The sequence below is a fragment of the Uloborus diversus genome, chromosome 6 (genome assembly GCF_026930045.1).
Source record: "Uloborus diversus isolate 005 chromosome 6, Udiv.v.3.1, whole genome shotgun sequence".
NCBI classification, from domain to species: Eukaryota; Metazoa; Arthropoda; class Arachnida; order Araneae; family Uloboridae; genus Uloborus; species Uloborus diversus.
The window spans coordinates 142,511,448-142,538,363 of record NC_072736.1 but is presented as its reverse complement, the minus strand read 5'-3'; the positions used below and the strand labels follow the sequence as shown (position 1 = coordinate 142,538,363).

Here is a 26,916-nt window from a genome sequence, read left to right as displayed (position 1 = left end):
AAAAAAAAATTTTGCGTGTTGAAATCCGATCTATGTATTGGAGTTTTCCCCCTTTTTATTTAAAAGCAAAAGAAGTCGTTCCTAAATCAGTCGTAAAAGAGGCAAAAAAAGAAAAAGAAGAATGTCTTAAATCATCTAGGGTAAACTTCTACCAAAAACCGGTTGTATTTTCCAAGACACCCGAAATGTTTTCTTCTGCTTAGAACAAATGTTTTTTTTTCTTTTTCTTTTCTTTTTGTTGCGTGAAAGAAAATGTTTTTTTTTTCTTCTTTTAAGAGAATAACAAGTCGAAACTCGATAAATACTAACCCATTCGCTGTAAATTTTATTTAAAATGTTTTATTCTTTTTCCGCTTTTGAGGTCTGAGAAATTCATTTGTTCATTTCTTGACTTTGTTTCTCAACACGCACAGTTAAATCCACTCATTCAATTAGGAAAAAACACTGCATGCATAACTCGTATTCTTTTAAACGAAATGAATGTTTGGTTTTCATTATCAACTGATTTTATCCCTTTCATTAATACAGTTTATCTGCACAGCACGCAATCCCTAACTAGTTTGCGAGTGACTGATTTGTGGTTTTGGCAAACATTAAATTGAAGTTCACTCTAGAAATAAGAAGCGTAAAATTACAGTTTCAAAAAGAGAAATGCCGATTTCAGAAGTAAAGAATGTTGTACGATGTACATGCGTGACGCACCACATTTAATTTTCCGGTTATAGAGAAGTACGATTAATAAAAGTTTCTGATACAATGAAATCAAGTTACAAAGAACACCAATACAACACAATATCCGTTTCAACGAAGTAAATTTTCAGTCCCGATTTATTTTCCATTTCTTTGTTTAAATTCCATCACAATCATTGTTCAAATTTTTAATATGAATAACGCATCATCATTTATTGCATTTTTTAAGAACAGTAACCCCTCGTTGTATCGCTCTTGTCGGAAGACAATAAAAAACGCGATATATCCGAAAGCGTCATATAACCGAGGTCTTTAAAAACAGTGATCCCTTTAACCTTCAAGCTTCAAGTAACTGATATGTGCATCTAAAATTAATCTAGCCTATTCCTATCCCTATTAAGCTGAATTTCTGAGCAAAAGTAGTAAAAGATAGTTGTTTTAGATGTCTAGAAATCAAAATAAAATATCTAAAATTTTTCAATTGTTTTTTTTTTTTTTTGGTGAAATAAAGATTTAATTTAAGATTTATTGAAATGTAGCGAGTTCAAAATGGAATGCGCTTTTGTTTCATTATTGACTGAAAAGGGGAAGAAACGAATATTTCTAGAGAATACAATGATTTTACAACTTAAGTGATCTCACTTTAAGCTAAGTTTTATTTATTTATTCGGGAGACAGACGAAAAGCGCGATATATACGAATGCGCAGTATAACAAGGCACGATATAGCCAGGGGTTACTGTATCTCAAATTACCAAACAAACAAAAGATTATTGAGCAAAACTAAATAACGTAATTCGAATTCTTAATAAAAACGTAAATGCATGAGCGAAAACATACACTCATACACCAATCCTTACCTATCCATAAAACTCCATCGGTTTCAACATTTTTGCTGTCAGGTGTGGATGTTACTACCGATGGTGTATTATCATCTACTTGTAGCATGCCATGTCGGTTATTTCTAAAAATACACATGCATTAACAAAACAAAATTAAATTCCTTGAATACTAAATTGATTTAAAGCACATAAATTACTACACAGAGTGTTCCGTTTTAACCTGCAAAACCTTTATTTTCGCTACCGTTAGTCCTTAATGCCTACTTCCAATTGCAAAAATGTTCAAAATCATATGCAGAGTTAAGATATTAAAAGTTTGAAGCAAAAATAAAAATGAGTCAAAAAAATACATAATTTAACTTTTTATACGGGCCCTAGGTCCCCTAACTAAGAATTAGAGAAATAATCTCCATTGAAAAGTATTACTAACACAAACTTTGTGCGACCAAAACTCAAGGAAATATTCCAGTTTAAAGTTTTAAGTGACCATACAGAACATGAGATTAGAACTCATCGCCTTTTCAGAAGAATGACAGATTATCAAAGTAAAAAAAAAAGAAAAGTTATTTATATTTTTCATTGATACTCAAAAATAAATGCAAATTTTATGCCGTGATACGCAAAACACACTACAAAACAACAAACAATTTGAAAAACCACACGCTACGCATACATAATTTTAAACACTTGTTAACTGCTATATTTCCCCCCAAAAGGTGTTATTAACGGCTAGTGAAAAGTGGTGTAAGTCACAAAACGCTGCGTTTCATAACTGGGTGAATATTGGTCGTAATAATGTCAAACGTTTTGTGTTGAAATTATTTTTTTAAGGAGATTATATCCCTAAATGTAAGTTACTGGACCTGGGGTTCGTATAAAAAGTTATTTTTTTTAAAACTTTTTGACTTATTTTTATTTTTACTTCAAACTTTCGATATCTTAACCCTGCATTTGATTTTGAACATTTTTGCAATTGGAAGTATACATCTAGGATTAACGGTTGCGAAAATAAAGGTCCTGCAGGTTAAAACGGAACACCCTGTACATACAAATAAATAAAATTGAAACATTATAGTATTGCATGCCTTTAAGTTCCGCTCTGAACACAGAAGCCCTTTTAATGTGGGTCAAGCTTAATCAGAAAATATCAAACAGTATCAATGTGTTTTTAAAGCGCTTAAGAAAATGCGCATGGACGCTTAACTTGCGTCTACAACATAATATAATCTTCATGTGCTTCTTAAAACGGGAAATCTCGCGCGGGGTCTTGAGCCACACCATTCACTTAAAACCTTATATTTTTGAGTGTGCAATTCAGCAGAATGCAATTTAACAGTTCAATTCAGCTGAACTCGTGCCTCAGTATAGTTTAGTCTAATGTTTTCTTTCAACAGCACAAGCGGGTAGTTGGTGTGTTTCATTTGTTGAAAATCAGCATTCATTTTTTAGTAGGAAATCTGCAACTGGAGGCCAAATCACACAGATAGACAAATCCAAACAAAACCTAAATTTCTTGTGTTAAATGTGAACGATTTACTCGCACGGTTCACTCCAATTATGTCTATGATAACGGCTTTGGAAGTTTTAATACGGGAATGTGTTAAGTGTCTCTTCAGTGTATTCTTTAGTATTTCTTAGAAGTTAAAGTAATGAAATTTAAATATTTTAAATTGTTTTTCATGTGAAACAAGTATCTGTTTTACAAATTGATAATGGAAATTTGCTAGCATTTACATGTAGTAATTTGGCATTTTTGCAAATCAATAGTGAGATTATACAGATACCTCGCGTAACCTTTCGCATGCTGTTTGGCATGCGAATTCATCCTTGTTATAATATACACAAATTTATAAGACTGAAAAGAAATGTTTAAAAAATAAAACCTTTACTTTGTTCCTGACAAATCAAAGTTATAGCGACAAAGATAACTGCCAAGTGAGTATTCCGTAAATTAATAATAATATTTTTTTCTTTGATTAAAAATTCCAAATTACCTTAAAAAACGTGATAAGTCATTTGTTTTTCTTTCGAGAACCTGAAAACGTTATATATATATTTTTTTCCGAGAAGCATTGGGGAGTAGTATGACTTTTGTTATTTTTACCATGTTTTTTTTAACTCTAGTGCGTATGTTCGTGCAATATCCTGTGATTGATTTTTAACTAACTTCCCGATGAGGCAGAGACTTAAAATTTTGAACATAGTTTATAATCTGATTACGATGTAATACAGACAATCAAAATGTTCCATTGTTCTCGAAAATTAATTTCAAAGGCAAAAAATTCGGAATTATTGGAAGGCCCTTAAAAAACTACCTCGATGATGTTTGTTCGTATGATGCGTGACGGCTCGAACGCTTGCAATAATTATTTTTCCAAAACTTCCGAGCGAACTTATTAAGGGCTGAACTTTATCCAATAAAATTTATCGAATTGATTAATTGTTAACAACAAAAGGTTTTTATTGGAACGAAATACCAATTTAAAGCTAATAAATGTCTTTTGTTTCCTATTGATTTGGTGCTTCAAATATCTCTTGGCGAATTTGGCACGGTTAGTAATTTTTAACGGTTAGTACCAAATCAGGATGATGCTCAAAACCTTTGCAGAAAATTAGAATCAGAATGAAAGAGGATATTAGGCGAAAAACAATTTTAAACAAAATTTTTAATTAGTATATGCAGAGCATATTACTGATTAGTGCACTTTCAACGTAAATGATGGAATGGGGAAGATTTTGATAACTTGGAGTTTTCCCATTTTTGACCAATTTTTTTCGTTCCCAAAAACTAAGAGCAGAAATATTTAGGCCTTGCTAATAAGAGCTAATGCACAAGAATCGGCTATTAATTTCCAGGACTGACGTAACTGTAGGAAAACGAAAGGCTGGAGGATGACGCTAGTGATGGCATACTGAAGAGCGTTTTCTTGCGCAGGTTCAGTGCAATCGGCGTCATTCTAAAGTAAGTGGTTCTTGTTGAAAGGCGCATCAAAACGTAGCTCTCGAATTCCTCTTAACAAAGTAAAAATGAAGCAAAGAATTAACATTAAATTTTGCTTTAAATTGGGCAGGACAGCTGCTAAAACATACAAAATGTTGAAACAAATTCATTTGATCTTTTGAATGGTTTGAACACTTTCGGGACGGGCGCGAAAACGTCGATGGTGATCCACACACAGGTCGGTAGCAGTCCGTACGCAGGCTGGAAGTTCGCATAAGGGTGACAACAGGAATTGAGACGTTATGTTTTAATGCGCCTTACTACGAGAACCACTCACTTCAGAAGGACACCGATTGCACTGCACATGCGCAAGAAAACGCTCTTCAATATGCAATCATTAGTTCCATCGTCCGGTTTTTCGTTCTCCTGAAGTTTCGTCAGTCCTGGAAATTAATAGCTGGACCTTGTATTTCGACCAAGCTGATATTGACAGAAAAAATGATAGTTGCAAAATTTTACAGGTCTTGACCGAATTCCAGTCACTGCAAAATCTACCTGTCTGCTTGATTACCAACTGATATCTTTTGCATAATCTTACATAATTAAAAACTGAGCGTATGAATCTATGTATATACCTCTGTATCTATGTCCAAGTTTCTTCTCTCGAATGACAATGAACTGACCATCGAACCAGGTATCGATGGATTCGTAATTTTCCCGTCTGTATGTTTGGATATTTAACATAATCCTACGATAACAATTAGCGGGGATTTTAATTAAAAACTATTCGCAACTCAAACAAACTATAGGGGAAGATGTAGTCACTGTCTAATGGCGGACGAAAAAACTAAAACAAACGCACGCCGTAACATATAAATTGCTTCTAAACTTAAGAAATGACAGAAATTTTTGTTCGCAGGTATAATTTTTTGTTCTTTATTCATTTGAAAAGATTTTTCAAAGTCTTTTGGTTATTTTGACCCATGTAGAAAGAGATTAGAAATCAAAAAGTATTACGAAAGTAAAAAAATAATGCAGAACACACAGTAAGTTGTTCTGAAGCAGCCATTTTCACGATGTTGAATTCGGTATTCATAAATTTTTGGTTCGCTTCGAACAGCATTTTCATTTTGTACCGTTTTTTCTATACATTAGTACATATTATGTCCAGTTTCGTGACATTTCTGGCATTTGTTGACATTTTTGTCACATAGTGCACATACGTGACAGAATGTCAAGAGTAACATTTAACACTAGATAATTTATTTCTATGACTATATGATTGGATATCAAAAGAAATCATCATGCATTAATTCATTCGTCACGGAAATGATTTCACTGATATGCGAAATATTTTCAAGATACATTATTCTTTCACACAATACTAAAACCATAACCCTATAAACAGATTTTTGGCGAAATTCTTCCACCGATAATGTCAACTTTTGCAGAGCAATAAAGTAAATTTAGCGCGATACTATAGCGATAAAAATTCCAAGCTTTTATTTTTTATTGTTCAAATTCCTAACGTTCTTTCTGGATTTTTCAATCTGTTCTGCGATAAATATTTTCAACAAAATTTATTTGCATATTGTCCATTTCAGTTGGATGCTATAGTAACAAGGTTATTTAAATCATTCATGTGGAATTAGGTTTAGGAAAAGTATCAATTTTTCAGTATGGCTCTATAGTGTCCAGTCAATGTTGTTAAGTCCGCTTTTTTTCATCGAATTGAAAAACTGATACTTATTCAAATTCACTCAGAACAAGATAAATAAAATGTGTACTCACAGTTTATATCAGATATTTTTGATGTTACGCTGTTGCGGATGACGATTCCAAATGATGAATTACGCAAATAAAAAAAATACATATAACAAACTTTGTTTTTCCCAAAATGAACACGTGGAACGCAATGTTTTAGTTTTTTCGGCAGTTTTGTAAATAACCGCAAGGTAGCGTATTCGAGCTCTGGAGTTGCGAATTGATTATGACATTTAGATTTCGACATAAAATCCCTATTTTTCGAAGGCTTACCTGCATTTAAATTATTATTCAGTGCTTCATCACAACTTTCCGAGACAATGCTTTCATTAAAATTTGTAGCGGAGAAGAAAATTATTGAGACGAAAGATCTGTTGTCATTTTTGTCTCGAATATGAGCAAATAAAATTCTGGGTTTTGTTTTAAAGGCTTCTCCTGTAATCGGGGGGATTTAAACTTTTTGGTTATTTTTCCGAAATCTGCCGTAAAATTTTACAGTTTTTTTTCCCGTTCAAGCCTGATTGTTGAACACGCGTCACTTCACATAATTTTTATTTTCAAGGTAGACTGTGAAACGCCAGGTGACTTAGTTAGTTTAATCTTAAATTCCTCATTTGCATTCACCCTTTGAACATTGGAGCAAATACTGTAAATGTTGCGTCTCAATTTAATAAATATACCCATCCAAATTAGTTTTGCTCTACAGAAGTTAGCGGTTTAGTTTGAAAACAAACCTATCTTTGCCTGTCTTCGCAAAACAGAAAGTAACCACTACTTTTAGGGGGGGGGGAACATGAGAATTCATACGGCTTGCATTAATATTGAAATTGTAATTCAGAACTACCACTAAGGGAATTACAGTACATGATAAGGTGGCAGAGCGGCTGCAAGCAGACGGCCCGCGGTATCCCCCTAGTATAATAATATAAATAACACAAATAAGGGCAATGAACGTAACACTAACTTTCGAGTTTGCTGGTTCATTAGATTAAATCCTGTTATCAGTTCATGTATTTACAAAAACGGCTTTTGTATTTTTTCATAGCAGTTAATTGCTTACGTGAACTGTACTTTTTACTTCCTTTAACATAGTAAAATAATCATTGCAAACGAAAAAAAAAGAAAAAAATCACTCAAAAATTAACCTAAATTTTCTCTTTTCTCATCACCCCCCCCCCCCCCGAAAGAATGTTGAGATATTTTTTCGGCCCGCCCACCCTTGAATATGTACATAAGGTTCTCTTAAATGCTTCACTTAAATATTTTACTTAACTTCAAACATTATGTGTGAATGGCGCAAAAATACCTCAAATCCTATCCAACACTTTTCATTTTTTGGAAACACAGTACGTTTAACTTAGCGTAATATGATATATGATAAATACGTTATGTTTAGTTTATTTTATATTTTGCGTTTCGGCACTACCATCTACTATTCTTATCTACTGCTTTTCGGTGCAACTGCTAATGATGAATATTCAAAATTTAAATAATTTTAACTTTCTGAGCTTCTGTAAACTTGTTAATACATTTTATAATAATAACGCGTTAGTATACTGTTTCACGTATTTCCCGTTTATGCATATGCTCTAACCAGGAAACATCACGATCAAGGAAATTCAAAAAAATTCCAAATTGGTGGCATTCGAAAGAGCATTGGAAAACATGTTTATGGCACTGAAACTACGTGCCCTCGTGACCACGTTATCGAAATATGATGTCTTAAAAATTGCCGAAATTTTTAGTAAAGTCGCCAAATTTAGCGAGTTTTGTTCAGAAATGGAAGGTACGGCGCGAATTCAACATCTGCATCTGACAAGACATTTCACTTCCATATTTGGTCACCACCAAAAGGCGTCAGAAATATCGCATTAATTCTTTACTGGGGTGGCTACCATGGCGCGGGGTGTCGTGGCACAGACGTCGGCATTGAAATTTTTAGGGGCTTGTGTTCCGGGATATTAACGTGCAACTGTATAAGGGAAAACGCCACAGCCCGAAATATTCGTTTTATTTTATTGTAAAAACAATGGAATTTTGTGTTATTCTTAAGACTGTTAAAAAACTGATGTTTAAAACTTTAATGCTTCTGCGGGTGAAATATTTCCATTGAAAGAGTTTATTCGATGATGAAACTGTTTTGAAAAAAATATGATAACCGTAGAAAAACGGTAAACACACTATAAAGTCTTTTTTTTTTTTTTTGAAAAGTCGTACATCTGAAGTCTTCAACAGTATCTAAATACGAAGAAAACGACATTTGTAAAGATTTCAAACCATGTTCTCAAATTAAAAAAAAAAAAAAAACGATTTTTGTCAGTTATTTTCAGTGTGTTTTTCGTTATGTGTATCGTTTTCAAGTTAGGTGTAAACCCTCTAACAAGTCAGATAAAAAAAAACTGTATTAATTTTTATTTCGCTCGAATTTGAATTCCCTTTTAACGTGAAACATAATTGGTAAAAGTGACTTCAGTATTTTTAAAAATGACTAAATAACATGCAATATGATGTGCATTTACGTTATAGCGACTTTCAGTTGCAGTGACAGACTTTTTCGAACTACAGGGGTTGTTGTAATGAACGTCGACTATAAATTTTTTGATAAGAATCTGTTATGAAGTAATTTCCGACATCGTTGGTTTTGCTGTGCAAATTTTTGACATTTACTATCCGTTGTTTTCTTTTTTTAATTACTATTTTTTTCGCTTTTAAATTAAACATTTTCGCTAGCAGTGGTCAGACAATAGAACTTCATTAATGATAATAACTTTTGAAAAAATAAATAAGAGCTGGGATACTACAATCCATGATCATGTTCTTTCAACATCAAAAACTATCCATTTTATTTTCAATATATAAGCTTTAATAAGCATGTTTTTTTTACTTATTCATATTAATTCTCGTACATAATTATTAATTACTTACAACACATTTCATTACAAGAGTACAAACTTAAATTAGTTAAGTAAAACACACTTGAAATGCACTTAAATTCTGAAATGCATTATTATCACGATTACGAAGTTAAATCCTACGTTCAATTTCGTTATAAAGTTGTAGCTCCTCTGGATAAAGCTCTCTAGTTTCCATTTCACAGGCTTCATAGTTACTTTTTAATTTTGCCCACACAAGTAAAGGGTTAATTCGAAACATCGTTTACGCGCTTTGCAGATGACCAGAAATGGAAATGAGAGTCTTGCTAGACGCAGGCGATGAAATCACGTGGTATTTTCCATTTCTTGCCAAGTCTTTAAATTTGGCGAATTTTCGTAAGATTTCGACAGACTTTGACCCCCCATATCTCAAAAACAAAAGGACGAGGGCACACAATATTTGGGTCAAATTTTTTTCTAAAGATACTCTTTCGAATGCGACCATTTTTAACTTTTTTCATGATTACTGAACTCGTGATGTTTCCTGGTAAGCTATTTTCAATTTTAATTACATTTGTTAAACGCCTCAAATCAGAAAATAAACTATTAACGTACATCTTATACTGCAAGGAAATCAAATTTACATTAACTTAACTCGTTAAACTTCCTCAGAATTGTGTACCTATTGTAATTACAGGGACCAAGTCTCCTGAGTTATATTTAATATACGATCAGCTTTCATTATATATAACCTTATGTTACTATTAGAACATTTCTCGCTCAAATTGAATAAGTAATTTAAATATCGTTTGTGACGTTAAGCATAATTTTATTAATATTATTACTAATTTTCATAAAATGCTTGATTAAGTTACAACTCCTCAGCGTAAGTAAACAGTACATTAATCTGTATAATGACTAATGGAGTTATGTGGAAAGAGTCTAGTGAAATATTTGCTTTAGAATGTTAAAAATATATCCGTTCAAAACGCAAAATTAAATTTATGACACGTTTTACTGGGAAATCATATTTGTGTTAGCCAATGGAATTCATAAGTTTCAAATCAACAAGGTTCAACAAATTACTGCCATTCAAGTAAACGCATCGATTAAATTCCACTGGGTTTGATAAGTGAACTCGAAAATGGATATGTATTTAATGCATTAATTGTAATTTATATTGACTATTTAAATGCTTAAAAACTAATTTCGATTTAAAATTGTATCTGCATTTGTCTCTTTAACTACTTAAGTGTACTCTGAGATGTATACTTATGACTAATTCCTAGTCAAAATTACAAATTCCATTATATTTATAAATATGTATGTAGTATAAATATTAATATGCATGAAAATGAATTACTATGAGCTTTAAGTGTACTTTATTTACTTAAATAATTAAATTTAACCTTTGATGCTATTACTAAAAAATTGTAATAATTTTTAGTCATGTTTCCAACCATAAAACCATACAATAATGTTTTAAGGCAAATTAAATAGGTATACTTATAAAATACAAACGCACAGCTAAAACTTTTTTCTCATGAACGCAAATATCGTCAATAGATCATACTTTAACAAAAACCAAAAATAATGTATGATCATTGCATTAATCGAATTCAACCAACTGAATATTATCATTACAACAGTATAAATTCCATACATCTTTGGTTGAACTTCAAGATAGAAAAGAAATGTATTGCTGTATTTTTTATTTTAGTTTCCAAAAGAAATGCTTGGATTTACTTTTCTTAAAAGTTTTTATTTTTCATGGTGGGGGGGGGGGTTGGAGGGGCATAATGTGCATTAAGCTGTTTTAAAAACACGTATTTTTCCTCATTTTTGACTCCAATCCAAAAATACAATTTTTTTCCTATTTTTTACACATCCAATTCTAGTAATAATTGCACACATTTTCCTCTCCTTTAGATTTTGATCATGAAAACCATTTTATAGTCTGAGAAATCAATCAAGTTCAGTAAGTGAAATGATTGCTTGAAGTTTGGCATTCGTTTTTACTATTCACAACTGGAAAAGCGCCCGTCAAGATATGACGGATGAAAATTGCTTCTGCAGTTGAACAATGCAATTGCCTGTTTGGTGATATTTTAATAATTTAAATGTTAACCCTAACTCCAGTGGATTAACCCCAAACTCCAGAAGATAGCGTTCATTGTTGACTACTTTTTCATTTCTTCGTTCCCCTGAAATGACACAGTTTTAATATTAAAACAGTTAAGTTACCGGATCCAGTTCAGCCTTATCACAATGAAGACTTTTCCGGCATTTTAAACATTACCAAAACATATTATCAATTTATCATGCCGTGGTGCGAGTTTCATTGTTGATGACTTCAGGAGCGTTACTCGATCATTGGCTATTAGATATGTATAAAGATTTGGTTTTTTCAAATTTTAACTTATCGTTGGTTTTGTTCTGATTGTTTCGATTGTATATATTTTTCTGGTGAAATTTAATTTCTTACATAAATATCTGCATATATTTTTTTGAACATTTTTCTTGATTCTTATTGAACTGTTCTATTTATTTGATGTTCTAGGTCTGACCCCGTTCATTGAGTTTGTCTCATTTTATCGATTTCCGTTTTTTTCCCTTTAAATTAAAAAAAATAGTAATTATTATTATTTTTCCATGGATGAAACCTATGTATTTAACTATTATTGTTTCCTCTTTACTGTCCTTCACTATGTATAAAGTAAAATACCAGCAGTGACCAGTGCTTCAGTAGTGGCCACTCCATGTTTACTTGGAGGAAATAAATTAACAATACTAATGTGATTTTTTTTTCTTTTTTTTTTTGGAACGTACTGTAACCATCGCATTGAATCAATTTTATTCATCAGTTATTTGAATTTAAAGCTAGTAAAGTAAACATTACGGATGGGCGAGAATGTCGGATGTCCACTACTGAAATTTTCAGATTTCGGAGTAGCCACTGCTGGATTAACTTTGCGTTTGAGAAAAAGTTGATAAAAATGAACACATTGAATTGATTCTGGCATCTTCATAAATTGGGAACATTTAGAAAGCGTTGGGCTATAAAACGATAATTGAGTTTCAAAAGGGGCAGACTTATAGTTTAAAAATATGATTCATTGTGGTCTCAAATAGTGCATTTCAAACCTTGAAGTTGCCACTACTGAAAAAGTGGCCACTAATTGGCGTTTTACCTTAAATATTACGTTTTTTCATACGTTCAATTTTCCTTAAAGCAGAAACTTAAAATGGTACAAGACAAATTTTGTTGCGTAGTAAATGAAATAATAATAATAATAAAACTTCATTTTGAAACTAATGCACACAATGGTTATTAAAATGTTACGTTTATTTCGTTGGCAATGTATCTTTACAAGGAATCAATAAACTATTTTTTCCCCTTTGCAACGCAGTCCCAACTACTTTAAAGCCTTTCTTTTACATCTATTACGCCATCTTTATTCGTCTGCTGAATGTCTCAAGTAACCTTCGTAGAATAATTGTTTGGAGATGAAAATAGACGTCATCTCGTAGGTTCTGTGAACTTGAAGAATAAATCAAACAAGCTATTTCTAGTAATATGAAAACGAATGAAAATTCGATAGCGGACGATTGAGTTTCGTCTTTCATGTTTCACGTTGTGTATTTTTCATTTCATTCGAAATATTTGCTACCCATAACTCACAATTCTATACATTGAGAAATAGTTTCTTTGTAAACCAAAACATGAAAGTGGAAAATATAACAATCTATTCAAATAAAACTGTGCATATATGTGTCTGTATGTATGTTCTCCCTATACAAATCCGCGGTTTTCATCGGATCTCGACCAAAGTGGGCATGGAGGTACTTGAGCACCCGAGAAGGAACGCAGGGGGATTTTCTAACACCAAAAAAGTACCAAACCATTCGAGTTTTGATTTTAGGACCCAAAAATGGCTTTAAATGTCTCTTTCTACCCGAAATAACTATCCAATTTCGGTCCCATTCTATACCCCGCGAAAAATACTCCTGAAATTGATTTACTACCTTCGAATTAAAAAGGAAAAAAACAAGGATGTAAAACCATCGGGAAAAAAGTTAAAAACATTTTTAAGCCGAATGGAACTTCAATATTAAATCGGAAATTTATACTTTTCCAACGAGCTCAATTCAAATTGGCGTGAATAAAATAATTTTTGATCTGTTGCCATTTTTTTCTCTACTGTGAACAAATAACGTTCTTGCTCTTTGCTTTGAAGTAAAACTTTCCTTTTTGATTTTTTTTTTGGCCGTTGGTCTTTTTGTTTTGGAGGGGGGGGGGGGACTGCCAGCTGATGATAATCAAGGATTTTAGTTGTATTAATAGAGGGTTGTGTTTAACTTACTCGTGGCCTTCAGATTTGCCGTTGTTGAAGGGAAATTTTTCGGTATTTTTTTTTTTTTTAATTATTTAAGACTAATTGTTGAACACGCGTCACTTGACATACCTTTTATTTTCGAGGCATTTCCATATTAATATGAATACATTAAATTTAAAATTAGCGTGATACCAATGTCACATATTTTTTCAGTTGATTTTCCCCTTGCTTTTTTATGTATACACACATTAATAATAGTAAAGAGTTAAAAATTTGTTGAACTTAATAAAAGTACTTTATTTTTGTAACATGTTAAGCACAGTCTTTTTTTTTTTGTTAAGTTTTAAAGGGTTTTTTTTTTAAATTAAGTTTACCGACATGTACAGGACATACTTTTAGACCTCAGCGTTAAATGTATGAATTCTAGCAATATATCCGCCAAATTTATTGCTGAAATTCTTTAAGTATATTTTCCTTTCACATTATTATTATTATTTTTGTGTGTGTGTTAGTTTTAAAAAGGAAATAAATAGTGGGCCATTTATCCGAAAATGATATTTTATACCACATGAAATGTCTACACTTCGTTTTATTAATTTTTTTTTTCTAGTTTGTAATAACAAATATTTTTTTTTCATGAAATCACTTATACATGTATTATTTCGTTGGCCTTTTTTTTCGTTTATTTCACACTCTGAAATAAAATATAGAGTTGACACATGTGATAAAAAATCTCTCTGCCGTGGAATGTTCCATTAAGCAAAGTAATCCTCTTAGTGTGAATATTAACATAAATTTTCATCGTAAAATATTGCACGCTAAGACTTTTTCTTTTCGTAATTGTTCTTTTCTTCCTCAAAAGATGATATTTTACTTCATGTAAAACTGCTATCGTCATTTTTATAACTTCAACTGAGGCTACGTTCGACACAACACATCCATATCAAAAAAAAGAAATTTCCCATGTGATATTTTTAACCACGTCAAGACTCTGGTGAGACATGGATGAGAGCGATTGCAACAGAGTCCACCCAGGGGCGGATCCAGACATTTTTGTAAGGGGGTGGGTCAAGTTCAGTCGCCATTGTGTTATACCTCCTAAATAAAGAAGTATCGGTGCAGCAGGAGTACGAATCCTCCCTAAGGGTGATGGAACCCTCACTGATAAGATCAAAATCCTTTCAACCCCCCCCCCCCCACTAAATTTTTCAGTGTTGCAACCTGCACCACGGATCATATTCCCTTAAAATTTTCATCAAAAATATTGCTTTAGGCAGGCAGTCTAGTCACGTTCTGAGAAGAAATACCTTACAGAACCAAGAAAAAAGTGGTTAACATTGAATCCATTGTACAATTTTTTTTTGTACCTAAAAAATTGAAACTTAATAATAATAACAAAAAAATTATTTTCACAGGGGGGGGGGGTCAGCTGACCCTTTGACCCTCCCCTGAATCTGCCCTTGAGTCCACCGCCAGAGTGCCCCCAAGCATTTCCGAACGCTGGTTGGTGACGTTAAAGAACAGCTGTTTGCTGTTTCCGAACGCTTACGGTGGCACCGGTGCGACCATTTCCTGTTTCCGAACGTACCCCTAAGCGATATTTTCTTTAAAACTGCATAAACATAGGTTACACTTCTTTATCGTCCACGAGCGGCAAAAATTGAATTGAATCTGCGCGTACTAAGAAACTTCAATATGATAGCATAATCTTTTATATTATTAAAAACTGAGAGTATGTACCTATGTATGTACCTATGTATCTATATCCATGTTTCTTCTCCCGAACGACGGTGAACTGATCAATGAACCAGGTATCGATGGATTCGTAATTTTCCCGTCTTTATGTGTGGCTATTTAACATAATCCTCCGATAATAATTAGCGGAGGAGATATCAATTAAAAACTATTAATTATGACACTTAGATTTTGACATAAAATCTCTATTTTTTCAGAATTTCCTCCATTCAAAGTTTTATTCAATGCTTCATCTCAACTCTCCGCAACAATGCTTTTATTAAAATTCGTAGCGTGAAGAAAATCATTGACACGAAAGACCTGTTGCCAGTCTTCTCGAATATGAACAAGTAAAATTCTTGTTTTTGTAATTCTTGTTTTTGTTGGCTTATAATGTAATCGGGGGATTTAAAATGTTTACTTTTTGGTTATTTCTCCGCAATCTGACACAAAATTTTACTGATTTTTTTTTTTTTTTTTTTGCCTTCAAGCCTGAGTGTTGAACTCGCGTCACTTGACATAACTTTTATTTTCGAAGTGGACCGTGCAAAGCCGGGCGACGTAGCTATTTAAAAATATAAATATTGACTTACCTGTCAACAACTGCTCTATGCCACTGTCCGTTGCTGACAGCGATGTTGTGACGAATAAGTAAAGGCTTTTGGTTCCCTGCAGAATTAAAACTCACTTCAAGATGAGTGTCGACTATTGCCAGAGCGAGAAAGTCACCTATAGTTGGAGCGTCTTCGTGAGACCACAACAGAAGTCCGTTAATCGTCTCAGTACGAAAAGTGACTTCAATTCGATTATGTCCATCAGCGTAGACACTATTAAAGAACACTTAATATTAAACAACGAATAATACCAGCAACCTTTTGCAATGCATTTGCAATGCTAGTTGGTTTTCGTTTTTTTTTTTTTTTTTAATTTTATTTATATATTTATTCATTTATTTATTTATTTATTTTTTTAATTGCATTTATTCTTTAAGCCAATATTTTTTTATAAAAACTTTATTGCATTTATTCGGTAAATTTTGAATTTCAACTCTACAAAAAGAAGAAAAGGGAACAATTAAAGCAAAAAGTTCATATTTAGGACTTGCATCAGGATTAAATGCCTAAAGAATAAAAATATTCAATAAACGTTTTGTTAATCACTTTTGTCAGTAAAAAACAAACTAACAAACATGAGTAATTATAATATGTCTAATTTTTCACTTTTATTTTTTTCTTTTATTCAGTATTCCATTTTTTTTAAAGCAATATAACCTCGTTTATCCGGTTCCCGTTTATCTGGAACCAATTTATGGAGTATATATACTTAGATAGTATATATACTTAGATAATAATTTTAAAATGTGTTAGTAAGAACGGAACTATACATACGCAAACTATTTGGTTTTCGTTTTGGCAAAACGTACAACTTATGCATTGAAAGTACAATAAAGTTCATAACTAATTTAATCAACAATATGTAGTGCTTGGAGTGTTAGCCTAACACCTCTGCTGCCAAACTATAAACGATAAAGTATTTGCGAGAAATAGTACTTTGTTTTATTGTTATAAAGCATTGTTTTTTTTTGTATTATTTATGAATATATAATTTATTAATAATAAGAATATTGTTTAAGAATATATAAGAAAATCAATAGAATAGAATTAATTGAAAGAAATATATAAGAAAATTTCAATAATGTGAGCACTTAGTCAGTTTAATATACAAATAAATGTAATGCATGGTACTCGATTTAGTACAGTACGTTAACCAGCTTTTAACTATTAAGTAGGTATATTGCGAAACTTACTCAACGTCTTTTGATCTCGTAGAGTCTTCAAAAGCACTGTAAGAAAGTGTGTAAATATTATTTCCTATGCAAAAAAAAAAAAAAAAAAAGTTTTTGCATTTAAAAAAGAATTAAAACTTACCGTGTGTAAATTTTGTCTGGAAATTTTAGGAATGTCTTTCCATCAAAACGGATTGGCTCATCAATCGACACATTTTCAATATCTGTAACAATGTTAGGATTTACTGTTACAATATTATATTGCACTTAAATAGTTTAACACTTGAATAATATTGAGTCAAGTTGTTACTCTGTACAGAAGAAAATGTACATTAAAAATATCATTTTCTCCAACGTATTTAAACACTTTGAATGTCAAATAATCCCAAAATTACGGGAAGATTACAAAATTAGGGTATTAAATGTAACACTGCACTGGAAAGGAAAGACACAGTATCCGCAAAAAGGTTTTTACGGTATTTGAAGAGAAAGGGGTTTGGATTTCATTCTAACAATAGAAAAATGCTGGAATTTGATGTTCTTTTCGTGCATTATTTTCAGCAGAAACTAAATAAGCAAGCTTGTGCAAATAAGATAAATTACTGTAGATGACAGCAATGTAAATAATAATAATGATAAAAAAAATTAAAATTTGCAGATACTGCTCTTTACCTTCCCACGGCAGTATATCTGTTATGGTGCCGTGGTTGGAATGACAGTGGTATAAATTGTTGTCCTATATGCAGGTCGGAATTTCAATAGTGGCATTTTTTACATATTCTGCCAAAGTGACACATGCCTCTAAGTTTTTCAGCCTTTGGTACAGTCGTCAACACTGATTACAATCCTGTTCCAACGATGCACAGTGGTTCAAGGGCGGAAAAAATAGCTATTTTCAAGTTTTAAGATAAAAAATATTTCATGCCGTAATTACTTAGCCCTTGAGTTTTAGTAACTTACTCCATAAGAGTTTTTTGAAAAAAAATTCCTTTTTCACAAAAATAAGCCAAGATTGTTGAACAATTATGTTTTTACTTTTTTCGGACGTACGCCTTATACTTCAGTTTTAATTCATTCGTTCAATAAGGAGAAATAAAATTTAATAAAAGTCATTTCTGACTGTTTTTTCACTTATAGGATGGATATAACATCGTAGTTAAAAATAAAAAAATCATGAAAATTGAAAACTACCTGAAATAAAAAAACATTATTTTCCAAAAAATATAATGACAAATATTGTGGAATATACTTTTATCGGCGGCTTCCGGTGAGCTAAAATTTACATATATCAGTAGTTTAATACTTCCTGTAAATAAACAACAACATTTTAGCTGCGACCACCTGCGACTGTGGTCGTGGCAGATGTTTTGTTTAATTTCCGCTATTTACAAACACCAAAATAGTTGAGCTATAAAATAACCCGTAACGTTATGACGGGGCTAAATTGCTTTTTTTATCAAAGAAATTGGTCATCAAACTTGAGATGCTCAATACTAACGTATGTCACAGTTTCACTACTTAGCAGGAGAGCCTAAAAACGTTTGTTTACGATTTACGAAAGTTGGGGCTCTTGAAACATTCATCAATAAATATAGAGGATTTTTTAACAGATTTACGTTGTTATGGTTTAATGCTGAGCATTATTCTACATGCAATGCAATAGTAACCTGAAAATAACAATTTTCGGACCCGTTTCGTATGGCTTTAAAGAAGATACATATGAGAAAGAAAATTTTAAAACTCACACATAATGCTGTATGAAAAGTTAAATAACCATTCTGTTCATAAAACAATGAAATTAGAAAATGATCAAACGTTTGAAATTTCTGATTTCCTTTTTGAAATCATTCTAGTATAAAGCTGTTCTCAGTTTGTCAACATTGCCAGAAAATATTGTTCGACGGTATCAATTGCAATAAATAAACCTTGCGTGTGGCATACAGCTGATTTAATTTATATTTTTCGCTAAAACAGAAATGAATTTGAACTACAGAGAAACTCCGATTTTACGTTTCTCAGTGGCCTGAATCATACATAAAATACATAAAATATGGGAAAACTTAAAGTATGAGAAATGTATAGAAAGCAAAAATCAAATAAGGAAACAAAAATAATAATAAAGGCTGCTACGATGACGCTTATAAAAAGGTAAAAACGCGATATTTTGCGAAAAGAACATTATATTGCATACCAATTTAGATCGTTCTAACATATTAAGTTACGAATCCGGGCGTTTAGGTTGAAAGTAGTCAGTAATAATGAGTCATTGAATTCATCCAGGATTGAAATACTTTGCAAAGTTTTCCCCTGGTCTTTATGATAAAGAAAATAGTATTTCACTATTAGTAAGCTCTTAAATACAGTATTGAAAGAAGAGACGAGTTGTGTTTCCTCTTCTTGTTCATCTTCATTGGCAGCCGAAGAATCCACAAGGTTGGCTACGGATGAAGCAGTAGCATTTCTGTTTTCATGGATTATCTTTTAACAGAGTGGATTATGTTTAAAAATGCACAGAAGGAAACACGTTGATTAATTTTAAAACTTTTTTTTCTTTTTTTTTAAAAGCCAAGGGAAAACGTAAAATGCGGGAAATTCATAACCAATGAACTTTCCATACGGGTTAAATTAATATTATTAAAACACGGAAAAACTGGAAATTGATGATAAAAATCGTAAAACGCGGGGAAAACGTTGATTCGGGGGACGTAAAATCGGGGTTTCGCAGTGAATACGATCAGCCAGCAGGAAGATAAATATTACCATACAACAATTTCAACAATTTTTCGTAGCATTTTTTGAGAATATTCAAAGTTATTGAATTTTTTTCGCTTTTTTGTCGTTTTGAACCACTGTGCGATGTGGCAGTCGTAAAACGCCTCTAGCAACGTCTGTTCGTTGTGAGTTCGACTTAAATGATCTACTGCTACAATAATCTCTGGAACAATTCTAAAGCGAATGGCACACTGAGCTACTTTCTTTTAGGAATTGTCTAAGTCACGAATATACCCAAGGCTCTTTATACTTTAATTCTCCTAGGGTAAAAGAACGAACCGAACTCCCTCATGGTATTCCCTTCAGAACCGTTCCAGATACTATAGCAGCACAAGACTGCTTCAATATAACTATCAACAGAAAAGGCACTTTTACAGGTGTCTAATGACTTCCACATCGTTGAAAACGGAGTGTGCACAAAGCTAGTGAGACTGTATCGAAGTACTGTAAAACTTGGTGGTATGTATTGCTTTGTATTTTTTTTTTTTTTTTTTTTTTGTGAATAAACCACTGTCACCATCCCAATCTTTGTAGTTTCAAGTAAATTAAAGTTTTATAAAAGCATCAACAGAAAAAAATCAAGGCTGCGTAAATTTTAACTTTAAGAGAAGAATTTGTAGTTAAATATACATCTTTTTTTTTTTTCATTGCGAATCACCTTTTTATCGAATAACTTCTATCGAAATTCTGTTATGGGTTTAGAGGAAAAAAAATCTGTTGCATGGCAAAACTCTTATAAATGAAAAAAATGTCGAAAGATTCCGGTTGCTAGTCTAATTAGCTGCAGGGATTGCTTTACGTAACTATTCTAGAAGAGCAGTTTTTTTGTTGGTGATCAATGAAGTTAAGTTTCTAAGGGCCAATGTATTTTACTATTTTCTGAGCAATTGCTAATTTTTACGTATGAGCTAAAGACAAACCTCCAATAGGTGAACTAGTTGACAAGTCAATTTCTTGAAAAGTTGATTCAACTAACCGCCTCGTGTGTCAGAGGTCTAAGAATTCTTATAGATAAAGAGGTCTTATGTTTATGAAAACTTATGAAAATAAACGGAAAAATATAGTTTCCTGATAATATGTTTCATTCAAACAAACGATCGTTCAATGAGATTTGTTTTCAGGTTTTTTTCTACATTAAGTATTTAAAACCGAAAAACTCTCTTATTTTTACAAATCCAAAATAGGATAAAGTTTTACTCACATTTTTCACACCAAAGCCCAGTATATGCCACCGGACATTTGCAATGAAAGTTGTTTAGCTGAGGCAAACACATTCCACCGTTGTGACACGGATTTGGTCCACAGGGAGGGCCGTAAAAATGACCCACATCTTGAGATGACTTCGCCACTCTTCTTAAATCGTCAACCACCTCACCGTTTAACACCAGTCTCTGAAAGGCACCTCTGAATCGTGAAGTTATTCCTGATTCAGGATTGATGGTAGATAAATGTCTATAACCTCCCAAGTACAGTGGACGATCAAGATTCAGTTCACTTAGTGGTTCCTAAAACGACACATACCAATCTATTGTAGATTAGATAAATACGCGTGATTTCAATAAACTTGAACAAATTGGTGTATTAAATGTGTCATATCTTCGAACGACCCATTTGAAGCAGGTTGTACAGGTTGAAAGTTGTACAAAAAAAGAATCAAATTTTTGTTATAGATATCGCCAACCATAATCACGTCAAGAGAGTCAGTCATAGACACACCTACTTGCAACTTTTAAAATGTCAAATTCAGAGTTACACCGTCAAGTATTTCAAAACACTTAAACCTATTTTTGTGCGATGTTTCTTCGTGCATTTTTTTTTTTTTTTGTAACTATTATTACTTTATTTTTTTGTGCGACTTAGCAGTAATTTTTGATGCGAAAACTACTTTTACAGCTACTCGTGAAGTTTTGCACGTCTTTTATGCGATTTTTTATGCGGTTTCTGTTTAACACACAAAAACAGGTTTCAGTTCCATTTTATCGCTGATACTGACATCTACTACTACTACTGACATATACTACTGATATTTGGAAGTTAGTGTATCAATGACCATTCTACTGCTATTGGAAGAAAAATTTCTGCTGAATAATTTACTGTTGCGTGCACAGAAACGTCAATAATTAAAATTCGGGACTAATTCATGTTTTTCCTACCTACAAATGAGACATTTCTACACGTTTTTCTAAATTTACCAATTTTTGTAACACACTTAAATATTTAAATTAAAGAAAAAAAAAAGCACAGAGACTAAGTCAAAAATTTTAAGGAATTAAACATTCTAAATGTTTTAAAATTGTGTATTTTTTTCATTCTCTAATTATCAGAGATGACGTCCAGAATCTAGTAATTGCTTACTTTACAGCGTAAGCTATAATATACTGTGAAATTAATAAAAATTCTTTTTTCGGTTTTCCTTCCTTAAAAACTTTTTAAAGTGCTCTGATTTTATTTTTATTTATTTATTTATTTATTTATCGAAAATAATCAATGTGATTAAACGCTGTCACATTTTATAAAATAATCTATTGTGTGTTTTATTGCATGCAAATATGTTAAAATATTTCAATTACTTAAAACTAATTCATGTTTGTTGTCATTTTCTATCTGCATTTTCACGCAAATATGATTCCTATTTTCTTTTCGTTTTTTTTCAAAGAACAGTAAATTTACAACTTTAAAATGTGAGTAATATTTTTGAAGAAAGCAAATATAGGTATTTTGAAATTGAGAGAAATATTTCAAACCTTTGATTCCCCAGTTGTGACAGGACCATCATCTAGCTGCAGCGATCCCCGCCTTAGAATCCTTGTAGCTCTTACCACATGCCATTGATCGATAATGATAGGTGAGGCACTCCTAAAAATTAAGGCGTAACAGCTATTAAATAGTCGTACGGATTGTCCGAAAAGTCCTTGACGCCTTTTAAAAATGAATAGACGAGCAACAAAATACTCTGTCAATATGTAGTTTGCGACAAAATACGGCACATGTTTTAAGAATATTTTTTAAGACATCGTAAAAAATATGAAAAAAGGAAAAAATGTAACTATTTGTAATCGCGGTATCGTTACAGTAAGTATCTATCTGTTTTCATTCTGTGACGATACAGCCATCAATATAAATTACTTATAATTATGGTGGTTTATTTTTCTTTCTTTTTCTTTTTAATCCCCGACATAGAAAGGAAGGGGGCTATAAGTTCGACGTGTCTGTGTATCTGTGTGTCTGTTTGTGGCATTTTAGCGCCTAAACGAATGAACCAAATTTTGAAAAAAAAAATTGTTTGAAAGGAGAGTTGATCGAGAGTGTTCTTAGCTAGGTTGTATCTTTGGATGACATTAATTAACGAAGATATTAAATAAAAACCTCTAAAAGGTTTTTCGCGAGTTTTTCAGTGGAAACATAGTCAAAAATTTTAAAATTTAATCCCAAAATAAAAAGAATTTTTTTCCGCGTCTGATAGAATGTGAATGTAACTTCCATATTTCATAGAATTCGAATTATAACACTTTTTAAACATATTTTAATAGCGGCTAAGCATTTATTCACACGATTGATAACCGAATTCATTGTTGGCCGACAAGGAAATAAAACGCAATGTTTTAAAATTTTTATCTGTTGCCAGTTTCTATATAATAACAAACGAAATACTTGACATTGATTTTTTGTAATATAAGGTTTTTAAGAGGATTTTCAATTTTCCCTCTTGATTCTACAGTTGCGACTCAGTCGGGGTTTATTAAATTTTTAATTTTATCGTTGCTTGTAAATTTTATTGCATATGATTTTATAAAAAACTTTGAACTTATGAAGCATTTTTGCTCAAACAGCATTTTCATACAACGATTTGTTGCTTTACATCGACTTTTTATTATATGTCAACGAGTTTTCGGACGCCATGTATATGCAAATTAATGTATATACAAATTAATAATAGTTTATACAAAATTAATGTTAACATCATTCACATTATTGCCTAATTGATTTTAAATTTAAGCGTACGAATATTTGTTGTGGACGGGAAAAATAGATCTTCATTAGAAAAAATTGCTTTTGTATTTTACTGCTGTGTTTCATGTATTACGTACATAAAAATGATTTTTTTTTTGTCTGATTGCTCATTTCAACAATGCCATTCATAGGTTATTTAGTTTTATGTTTTTAGCATTTATCTTTACATTTTTAACAGTAAATAACTTAGTCTACATTTAGTAAACAAAACGAGATGTTTCAGGTTTATATCATAGTAGCTCTTAAAATGAGATCTTTGTCTGTATATATATATATATATATATATATATATATATATATATATATATATATATATATATATATATCTTTCAACACTTATTTACTATTGAACTACGATTGTTTTTGAAAATATAAATCTAATTACAGTAAAAGCTCATTACAGCGAAAACCAATAAAACGAAAGATCCGATTTAAAGAAATAAATGTTGAGTCCCGTTTCTAATAGCTATTCGATTTTTAAAATTCTACTAAAACGAAACAAGATTTTAAAGCCCTTGAAGTTCTCTACAACATAATTCATCTGTATATGGGTATTAATAAGAATAACTTTAAACGACACCTCAAAGTTCGGAAACCTTTTAGAGGTCCCTTAAAGTTATTTGCAACGTAGTACATCTGTATATCGGTTTATACAGATCGGTTAGTAAGAATAAGTAACTTTAAACGACACCTTAATGCTCGCGAGCATTTAAATTTTTTTTATTCAGCTTAATAGAACTTTGAAACGAGTTAAAAATTCGCTTCAATTTATCTGTTTTTACGCTCCAAAGTTTCAAATACAACAATCATCTGTTACATCTACAGGAACGTTCCATTATATAATTTTTTCGCTTTTGTTACTTTGCTTTATTATTTTTGTTTGTTAATTTCTTCAAAAGTTTTAAACATTGCCAAAATTCACGTGGAAGAAAATAAAACCGACACACTCATTAAATATACTAAAAAGTGCGTAAGATAATTATTTTCCTTAACAAAATTTTTTATTTATTATTTGGCTTTATTTTGAGCGCAGTTTGCTCTCTGGCGTTATTGAGAGAGTAAATCGAAAGCAACTTGTCGCAGCTAATGTTAACAATACTACACACACAGTCTTAGAGAAACTGCACACATATCCACGAGACTAAGGGAAACGAAATAATTAAAACTATTCAAGTAGTTTATACTTTAAAAAAAAAAAAAAAAAAAAAAAAAAAAAACTTAAGCCTATGCATGTTTCTTTTAACGGTACGATATTCATAAAATGTCTTCAGCAGTTTGCTGCTTTCATGCATTACTTGCAAAATGGTGTTTTGCTTAAGTTTTTTTTTCTTTCTTTTTTTTGCTTAGCAATACATAACGATTTATTTATTTTATGTATGAAATATTTAGTTTATAATTTAAACAACATATATGTTTGACAAATATGAATGTTCACAATTTTATATCATACTTGAAGAACAAAACATTTTTAAAACAGAAATGTACGGATTTCTTTGCTTCTAACTAGTTATCTGCTATTAAAGATATACTCTATTTTTTAGAAATGATGTTTGTAAAATAATAGAATTGTATTGATATTAATAAGACTTGATAACTTTAGATTAGGAAACAATTAAAATTAGTTTTTTCGATTGTAAGAAATTCCAATCAAATTGAAAAGAAGATATTTATCGCTTCTAGGCAAATGGTTTTAAATAATAAAATTTCAAGTCAACTTTATTTATTTATTTATTTATTTATTTATTGGTAGAAACATCTATTGAAGTAGAAAGATCTATCATGTCGAGAAATATATAAATATTTTCAATTGCTTCCGAAGTTTTTTAACTTTTAAGAAATTTAATTGGGAGAAAACAAAAGCTACGACGTCAGCAAATACGCTACAAGTGCATAAAGCAATGAATTTTGAAAACAAAGGGCTTTATTTAGAGCAAAGATTGCCCTCTGGCGTTATTAAGAGAATAAATCGAGAGCAAATTTACGCACGTGATGTTAGCAATCCCACTCCCAAGGTCGTAGAGGAACTGCACATATCGATCCACGAGATTGAGGGCGACGAAATCTCCTCTGCCTAGAGATTCCTGCCCATTGTAGAGAAGCACTCCGTTTCCGTCTCTTGACAAAAACCAGAGCTCGATGATAAACTCCTGTCCGACATTCGGGAGAGTTGGAAGCTCTAGAAAAGCGCTGCCGTCTAAATCTGGGATGTAGACTTCTTCGATTACCACTGGTTTTGATGGCTCTTGATTAGGAAAAAGAAAATGTCACACATTTTAAAGACGTTTCTCTTAATGAAAGTAAATTATTATTAAACTTTTGCTCACATGAAAGTAAATATATTGTTTCTCTAAATAAAATTAAATTATTATTAAAATGTTGCTCATATGAAAGGAAATAAATCGTTTTTCAAAATAAAAGTAAATTATTATTGAAATGTTGCTCATATGAATGAAAATAAATCTTTTTTCTAAATAAAAGTAAATTATTATTGAAATGTTGCGTATTGGAAAGAAAATAAACCGTTTCTCTAAATAAAAGTAAATCATTATTTAAATGTTGCTCATATGAAAGTAAATAAACCGTTTCTCTAAATAAAATTAAATAATTATTATAATGTTGCTCATATGAAAGAAAGTAAATCGTTTCTCTAAATAAAAGTAAATTATTATTTAAATGTTGCTCATATGAAAGTAAATAAATCATTTCGCTGAATAAAATTAAATTTTATTGAAATGTTGCTTATATGAAAGTAAATAAATCGTTTCTATAAATAAAAGTAAATTGATATTTTAATGTTGCTCATATAAAAGTAAATTAATCCTTTCTCTAAATAAAAGTAAATTACAATTACAATGCTGCATCAAAAATTAAAATTACTTCAATCTTTAAAAGAGAGATATAATTTTTGTCTCTCATAAATAAGCTTCTTTCATGGAATTAAATTAACCGTTTCTATAAATAAAAGTAGTAAATTATATTCATAATGCTATACTATAAAATTAAAATTATCTCTCCCTTTAAAAGAGAGATATAATTTTAGTCTCTCATAAATAATCTTATCTCATGAAATTAAATAATTGTTTCAGTAAATAAAAGCTAAATGTTGTATTACAAAATTAAAACTCTCTCTTTTTGAAAGGTTTATATAATTTAAGTCGCTCATAAAT

At 31.3% G+C, this 26,916-nt stretch overlaps 1 protein-coding gene across 1 annotated transcript in view; it reads right to left on the bottom strand.

The window, feature by feature from the left end:
- The window catches only part of LOC129225016 (agrin-like), a 150,149-nt gene that overhangs the window by 2,665 nt on the left and 120,568 nt on the right, over positions 1–26,916 (bottom strand). The window contains exons 19-24 of the mRNA XM_054859562.1: positions 25,736–25,991; positions 22,483–22,594; positions 20,940–21,243; positions 17,109–17,190; positions 15,774–16,007; positions 1,550–1,653 (exon numbers count right to left, since the gene is read on the bottom strand). Of these exons, the coding sequence (XP_054715537.1) occupies positions 1,550–1,653; positions 15,774–16,007; positions 17,109–17,190; positions 20,940–21,243; positions 22,483–22,594; positions 25,736–25,991 (1,092 nt within the window). The remainder of the gene's footprint in view (positions 1–1,549; positions 1,654–15,773; positions 16,008–17,108; positions 17,191–20,939; positions 21,244–22,482; positions 22,595–25,735; positions 25,992–26,916) is intronic.